At 36.4% G+C, this 7,500-nt stretch overlaps 2 protein-coding genes across 4 annotated transcripts in view; one reads left to right on the forward strand and one right to left on the reverse strand.

The window, feature by feature from the left end:
• bonsai (28S ribosomal protein S15, mitochondrial) overlaps positions 1-1,554 on the forward strand; it is a 4,258-nt gene extending 2,704 nt beyond the window's left edge. Inside the window, exons 4-5 of the mRNA XM_027367575.2 lie at positions 48-243; positions 1,000-1,554. Coding sequence (XP_027223376.2) covers positions 48-243; positions 1,000-1,228 — 425 coding nt within the window. The 3' untranslated portion in view covers positions 1,229-1,554. The remainder of the gene's footprint in view (positions 1-47; positions 244-999) is intronic.
• Positions 1,555-1,612: 58 nt separating this feature from the next.
• mtDNA-helicase (mitochondrial DNA helicase) overlaps positions 1,613-7,500 on the reverse strand; it is a 15,012-nt gene continuing 9,124 nt past the window's right edge. For all 3 annotated transcript variants that reach the window (XM_027367572.2, XM_070143843.1, XM_027367574.2), the window contains exons 7-12: positions 6,671-6,821; positions 6,300-6,449; positions 5,474-5,662; positions 4,734-4,919; positions 2,496-2,627; positions 1,613-2,295 (exon numbers count right to left, since the gene is read on the reverse strand). In XM_027367572.2, the coding sequence (XP_027223373.2) occupies positions 2,095-2,295; positions 2,496-2,627; positions 4,734-4,919; positions 5,474-5,662; positions 6,300-6,449; positions 6,671-6,821 (1,009 nt within the window). In that variant the 3' untranslated portion in view covers positions 1,613-2,094. The remainder of the gene's footprint in view (positions 2,296-2,495; positions 2,628-4,733; positions 4,920-5,473; positions 5,663-6,299; positions 6,450-6,670; positions 6,822-7,500) is intronic.

Below are 7,500 nucleotides of genomic sequence, written 5' to 3' on the forward strand. Positions count from 1 at the left end.
TTCTAACTGGTAGTATCAGTAATTGCTTGTTCTCTCTGCTTTTCCAGTTGCGATGATGACTATAAAAATTCGAAACCTTCAGAAGGAAACATTCAAATGCAAGAAGAATATTGTGCAGAGGTGTTACCTGCAGGAATTAATCGACCGTCGCAAAAAAACGCTGAAGCACTTGCGTAGAATGGACTACAAGCGCTTTGAGTGGCTAATTGGAGAGCTAAACATCATCTTTCGGCCACCCCCAAGGTACAGTATATGTACTTCAATATTTAATTGTGTTTAAATTTTTTCTGCTTTAAATGTATTTTTCGCTATGGTAACTGAATATAATTAGGCTCTAACCCACTGTGCTGAGGTGGCATTACATACATGTCATGTGCACTGCAAGTTTAGTTTATTCATTGTGTTTGCATATAAATGGCTCCACAAGTGTTTAGTTAACATGGAGTCGAACACTAGTCCTACCTATCTCACCTTTTTGTCCTTTTCCTTGATTTTTTTTTTTTATTGCTTATATTTTCATATTAAAGTAATCATAATGTCAATAAAAATAATAGCATTGATATTACTAGCATATGAAAACTATCCCATAAAATTCAGGTAATGGAGAAATCAGGTGAAGTTATATAGTCCTAATGTTAACTCCTTGATGGCTGTGCACTTTGTATAACTATATGTATGTATGTATGTATGTCTAAAGAAAAAAAATGGCTAAAGGGTTAAATATCCAGTATGATACAATTATATAGTTAGTCTTGAGTAAAATACAGTATGATACAATTATATAGTTAGTCTTGAGTAAAATAATGTTTATGCAATCTTTATGTAGTCTTTCTAAACTGCCGCTTCTATCTGTGATCAGGTATATTCTTTTCTTACTGCAAGAGATACTTTACTTGCCATAAAGTGGCCTTGTTTATCTTTTATAGTACAACTACATAACTTCTATATTTATGACCTTACTTTATACGGTAACTCAACCTTCATACACTTCTATTACAGGTACTACCGATGGGTTGCAAGAAAAGCATCGCTGAAGAAGCTTGTCCGTATGCGCAAGAGAGAGATCATTCACAAGAAACTCAATGAATATAAGGAGAGCTTGGAGAGCCAGAAGGAGCCGTTCCTCAAGGAGAAGGCAGAGACCTTGAAATGGATTGCAGAAACTGAGAAAAGCCTCGGACTCCCTGTTAGCGTGACTGTACCAGAGGCAACTTCATCTTCTGCTTAATGGGAATTAGGATGATGCCTTTTGGCTGTGAAAACCACTTTCTATGTAATGGGTTTATTAAAAGATGAGATAACAGTTTTGAAAATCAATCTTGATTTCATCTTTGCATCCTAAAGATGAAAACCATGTGCAGTAAAAAACGTCTCATCTTTTACTAAAAGTTTGTGGATAGCAAATTTTTCTACCTAATTACCAACATGGTAGAATGTGTTGTGTTGTCAGTCAAGATGGTTTCTGTTGTATATTGTTATATAATAAAGTATTTTTTTTTGTAAAAAAATATTGAAACAAGAGTTATCATTAGAGAATAAAGTTCATATAGATTTGATTTAATTTTCTTAAGACTACCTCTTTTTGTCCAAAAAGGAAAGGAAAGGAAAGAAGTTTTTCCATGTAGTTTTATAAAAATTATAAACTGTACATACAGAAATTCAGTAATTACATTACTTCATTTAATCCAAACACAGCAACGTAAATTCTCTACAATTTTTCACTTTTTACAGTTAGGTATTTGTACAAATAGGTACAAATGAGAATTAATAACTTCACAGAATCAGATGTAGTTGATGAGTTTATATATCTTCTCAGAAACACACTTGTCATGTATTTCTGATGAAGATATAATGAAACCCATCAAGTACATCCTTGATGTAAGAGGTGTATCTAATACACTTCAATATTAACTTTGTCTTGTCTTTCTGAAGATATAATGGAAATGTATCAAATATATCTCTTTGAATTGTTTAGTTAGTCCCCCTCAATTATTCCTACTTCTACATTCATCGCAATGAATTCTCTTCAGATAGGTACTTCCTTTAAGTCAACATTATTTACTGGAATACTATGGCACAGAATTGCGAAGCACCTTAAAAGCCAAATGCAGACAGACCCTTCACACGGGGGTGCTGTACAGTAGACTTTGCCTTGCGTGTCTCTTCTGTATCAGTACCCTTTTCCTTGTCTTTCTCTTTATCTTTGCGGCGGAAGCAGGAAGATAGTGTCAGAGATTCTTTGTGGAACCTCAAAGGAAGCACTCCTAGCTGGCCCCCATATCTGTTCTTCACAACCTGGAATTGTCAATGTTCACGGATATTTATGGGAATGTTGAGCTTAATGTATGAACAGACCAGCATTTATGTAGGCAAACAAATTCAAACACTATTAATTTATGTTTACACAAATTTAGTAAGGTATTTCTTTTTTTTCTGTAATATCAAAGTCCAAACAAAATAATTCTACTAGATAGCAAAATAGTATCTCAGTTTACCTGCAATGCCTTCTTGCTTTGATTGATGGCTGAGCTGCTTTTCACCTGCAGAATGAGCACATTGTCTGCCTCCTGTGTTGCCTTGGCTCCACCAAATACACTGTTGATGCTCAGTAGCTGACCATCGGGCACCTGTTATGAAGTACATACATCTGACTTGTGCTTACAATGGAAAAAGTTAAATGGGAAAAAGATTATTTAGAAACAAATTGTTGTTTTTTGTGTGTTGGGATGAGAAATTGGTAGATTAATTAATGGAAAATACAAACAGTTTGTGATATGGAATGAAACTGGGGTTTAAATGGAAATAAGTACAAAGAATTGATGCTAAAATATTGACCCACTGGTGCCAAGTTAATGCACTTCAACTGTCGTTTTATAAATTTTGTTTATGCATAGATGGCTCTGTAATTCTGACTACAATTCGTCCCTAAACAACTTCAAGCTGTAAGAGGTTACCTCAATGGCAGGAGAGAGGTAAGTGTATAGTACTTAATAATTGATGCAGATTATGCTGAGTTTGCCTATTTGAATTTTCATAGTATAAAGGAATGTGCATAATATGCAAAGAGGACTTGATAGCCCTTTTAACAGTAAATTTTCATATATCACACTAGTTGAAAGTAAACAAGTGTTTGTGGTTATACAGAGGTAGTGGATTACCCAGTATATTTAATTCTAATCCTAAGAACTAATTTTCATTATGTCAAGTGTCGCTTACATGGTGCTTTGGACAAGCTTCTTAATTTGCCAGCAAATTTGCTTGTGAAAGCATTTAAAGGCTTTCATTTACCAGTGAATAAAATCATGAATTCACACTGACTGTTTGATGCTGCAATAAAGTTGAACATATTCAACTTTACCACTAGCGTCTAATGTTACAGTAGCGGAAAGATTACTAGTCCAGTTGACGATGGCAGTGTGTGAGGGTGTATGTGCTTTGCTGCTGGGTGCATTGTCCAATTTTCTTTTTATGATAGCTCCAAAACTATCCCAAGTGAATGGAAATGAAACATTCACCCTCCTTCAGATTATTGAAAACTATCCCATCATGAAGAAGGCAGATTTAAAGACTATTCAAATAAGCCAATGTGCAATGGACAAACAACACAAATGCACTTAGCACTTTTGTACCCATGCACATCTTTTTAAGGATAAGGATAAGTCAGATATGCAAAGCAGTCTCATTACAAAATCATGCATTCTAGCTTGGAGCACAAAAGATGACAGCAGCTTGCAGCAAATCCTCCTGTGATACCATGACGCCTGGGACTCCTTGAAAATGCTAGTGAACATAACTTATGCCACCATTGTGTAAACGGCTCACTGCTTGTGTCTTTATCACTTTCAAATTTGCTCTAGGAGAGCATTAAGAAAGTTTTAATCAGGGCAGCAACAAGTGCACATTAAAACAACAATAGAACAACACTAAAGTGTTTAAAAATGTTTTTCAAATTTAGAACATGTATTTGTGAGGTTCATTTCAGCCGTATGCTGTATGTCTTTACACAATACACAACACTCAACAAAACACACACACACACATACACAAAGAAGGGGGGGATGGTACAGATGAGATCAGATAGAACTAGTGATGGTGACTATGTACTTTGGGAGCAATCTATGAGTAAATCAAATTAATGACCTAAAATCACACTGGACTTGGATTGTATGTATAAGCACTCCCGGCATCAATAGGTTAAGAGATACCTGAGAATTAAAGTTCAAACTCCATTACTCATCTGCCTGACAGGTGATTAAGGTAATTATTGCTATTATTTTATTTGATGGCATGATTTAATTACTGGTTATAGTTATTGTCTTTATTATTTATTTCTAATTATAATGATTATCATTACTTTTTTATCTAAAGTAAGGGGGAGGGGATGGGATATGTTTCTTTGGACAGGCATTTCCTATGGATTTTGATTCAATACATTTGAATAATTATCCAAGCTTCAATTATATTCACAAATAAGTAATTCTAATACACACTCCCTGCTATCTTTTCTCTGAGTAGTAATTCATATACTTCTTCATCAACTAAAGAATGAAAAGTATCAAAATTTGATGGATATAACCAACACAGGAGGTTAGGTATAGTTAGGAACTTTCTTCATGATGCTAATCTTTTATGCATGTTTCAACATAACATTTAACTACATGCTATTCATCTATTCATTCAATTCCTCATTGGGAATACTTCTGTTGATCTTACAACTTCAAAATGTAACTAACCTTTTTTGGATGTACAATAAGAGTAACATGGCAATTGTGGGTTGTTGCAAATCTCCGGAAAGCTGCGACTGCCTTATCTTGCTCCCACCAGCGATCCATGGACTGATCACTTGTGCCTAACATGAACTGCAAGTTATCTATGATGACGTGCTGTATTCCCCAAACTCGAACAGCCTCGGTCATAGCCTGCAAAAGAAGGAATGGAGAGAGAGAGAGAGAGAGAGAGAAAGAGAGAGAGAGAGAGAGAGAGAGAGAGAGAGAGAGAGAGAGAGAGAGAGAGAGAGAGAGAGAGGAGAGGGAGAGGGAGAGGGAGAGGGAGAGGGAGAGGGAGAGGGAGAGGGAGAGGGAGAGAGAGAGAGAGAGAGAGAGAGAGAGAGAGAGAGAGAGAGAGAGAGAGAGAGAGAGAGAGAGAGAGAGACAGAGAGAGAGAGAGACAGAGAGAGAGAGAGAGAGAGAGAGAGAGAGAAAGAGAAATAAATTACCAAAAGAAATACAAAATGTAAAAAAATTGTAATTTAGAAAAGCTAAACTCAATAAAAAGAGACATATAAATCATGAAATCTATTTAGGAAACCAAATCTATACAACTGGAAGACAAATATATGTAACATGAAAGTTCATTAATCAATATACATCCATGTAATAAAAAACTAATAATAATCAGTAATAACTAATAAATAAAAAAAGAACTTCGTAAATACATTAAATGATACATAAAAAAGTGATGCTTTAAAGCCCACCTTGATAACAGATGAGGCTGTCTGCTGGCCATGGTAGGTGAGAAAGTGGAGAGGCAGTGAGGCAAACTGCGAGGAGAGGTTGTTGAAGGCAATGGGGTCGTGAGGAAGGGATGTCCCACTGAACTGATGTAGCATAACTTCACAAAGCCGCACCACACTCACTTCAAAGCTGCCCCACAAGGTTTTCACCTATAAAAATGAATTAAAAAATAAATCAAAATTAGTAATGAAAAAAGACTATAAATTATTTATAACAATAAAGGCTCAGCTACAATGTTAACCATAGTTAGTATTTACAAAACCTAAACTAAAAGCAAAGATTATATGTATATCATTTTTAAATTACTTTAACCACATCAATTTAAAGATACTGAACCTTTAACCCATCCATCCCGGGTGTCACATATATGAGACACAAGGAAAAAATAAACAGTTTTGGGCTGCCCGCCAGTGCGATGCCTTCTCGGAGCCGTGCTCCGCGGCAAAAGCGGCGGGCGGCCGGGCGGGCGGACAGACTCCGGGGAAGCTCCGCCCGCCGATTTTGTAGCTTCCCGGATTTTTTTTATTTGGGCTACAAAATGTACCCCGGCGTGACTGGGTTAACAGAGCATACATACACTACAAACTATATATAACAAAGACATCAACGAAAACATCCTATCAGTACAGCCCTTTCCAAACAGAAGACATGCATACTTACCAAATATACAGAAATCATAACATAGACACTGCTAGCTAAACAACCAAGCTGATATCACAATTTTCTATTGATATAGATGATATCACAATTTTCTATTGATATAGGAAAATACAAAAAAATACCAACCCCTTGCAAACACAAGTCCAAAGAATATTCGGCCATGAATGTGGTTTTCCCTGAGCCTGTGGGACCTGTGAGTACCGTCAGTTCTCCCGGCCGGTGACCTAGTAACAGTTCGTTTAGTTCGCTGTATCTCTTCCACTGGACACCACAGACCTGTTGACAGAGAGAGAGATTCTTTTTAGAGCTAGCTTCTATGCCTTCTGTAATAAAGTAAATGATGTGTACCCTAAATCCCAGTTCAAAAAACAAGTTCATTATCATAGTAAATTCATAGAGGAATCTAACTACTTTTAATGTTGATTTCTCTAGTAAACTCCTCTATTTCACATTCATTCATTATACTACTACTAGTAATACTAAATAAAAATCTGTACCTCTTCTTTGTGTGTGAGACGATAATAAATCTTGTCTTTGAGCTGCGCAAATGTAGTGGTTGTTTCAGATAACACCGGAATTGTGTTCTTCAGGGCTGCTTGGATTTCCTTCAGAGTCTTGATGTGTATTGGCAGGTCATCCTTGGTAGACCTGACAAAAAAAAAAAAAAAATCAGTGATGCGTAATGTACCTTAGTCTTAGGCTCACTCATTTTTGCGCTGAAATCTCCTTATTACTTGATGATCAACAGAAACAGCTTGGAAACTAGCCTGTGACACTTAAAAAAATTCTCTAAGTAATGCATAAACACTAAACCTTCCTTATCAAAGAAGGTGATTTAATCCTTCTTGTATTAACCTATCAGCGACGGGTAATAATTTTGTCAAGTTTACGTATGTGCCAGCTTGTTGGCGCGCACTGGCAGTTTCCCCTGTTTGCGCCCGGCTCGATTGGTAGTTTGCGAGCGACATATAGCACCTAAAAGCTTTTATTTTTCTAAAATTTATGAAAATATTAAAATTTTGAAGGTTTACCTTCACTTTAGGTGCCATTGCCTAAAATCTTTACCATATAAATGAAGCCGCTACTAGTGGAGAAAAACAACCTCCGTCCGACGAGCCAGTAGCGCGGGAATGGGCATGGCATGATGCCCCCGGCATTTGGTCCAAAACAGCTATGGCATGTACGTACGTGACACCCGGCGCCAATGGGTTAAGTTAAATACAGTCATTTAGCTATATAGCTGAAGAGTAGAAATAACATCTTATCATACTGAGAAACACATATTATTATAAAGAAATGAATACAACCGATATAAAACCATAACAGA

Source organism: Penaeus vannamei, chromosome 31 (assembly GCF_042767895.1).
Source record: "Penaeus vannamei isolate JL-2024 chromosome 31, ASM4276789v1, whole genome shotgun sequence".
Classification (NCBI taxonomy): Eukaryota; Metazoa; Arthropoda; class Malacostraca; order Decapoda; family Penaeidae; genus Penaeus; species Penaeus vannamei.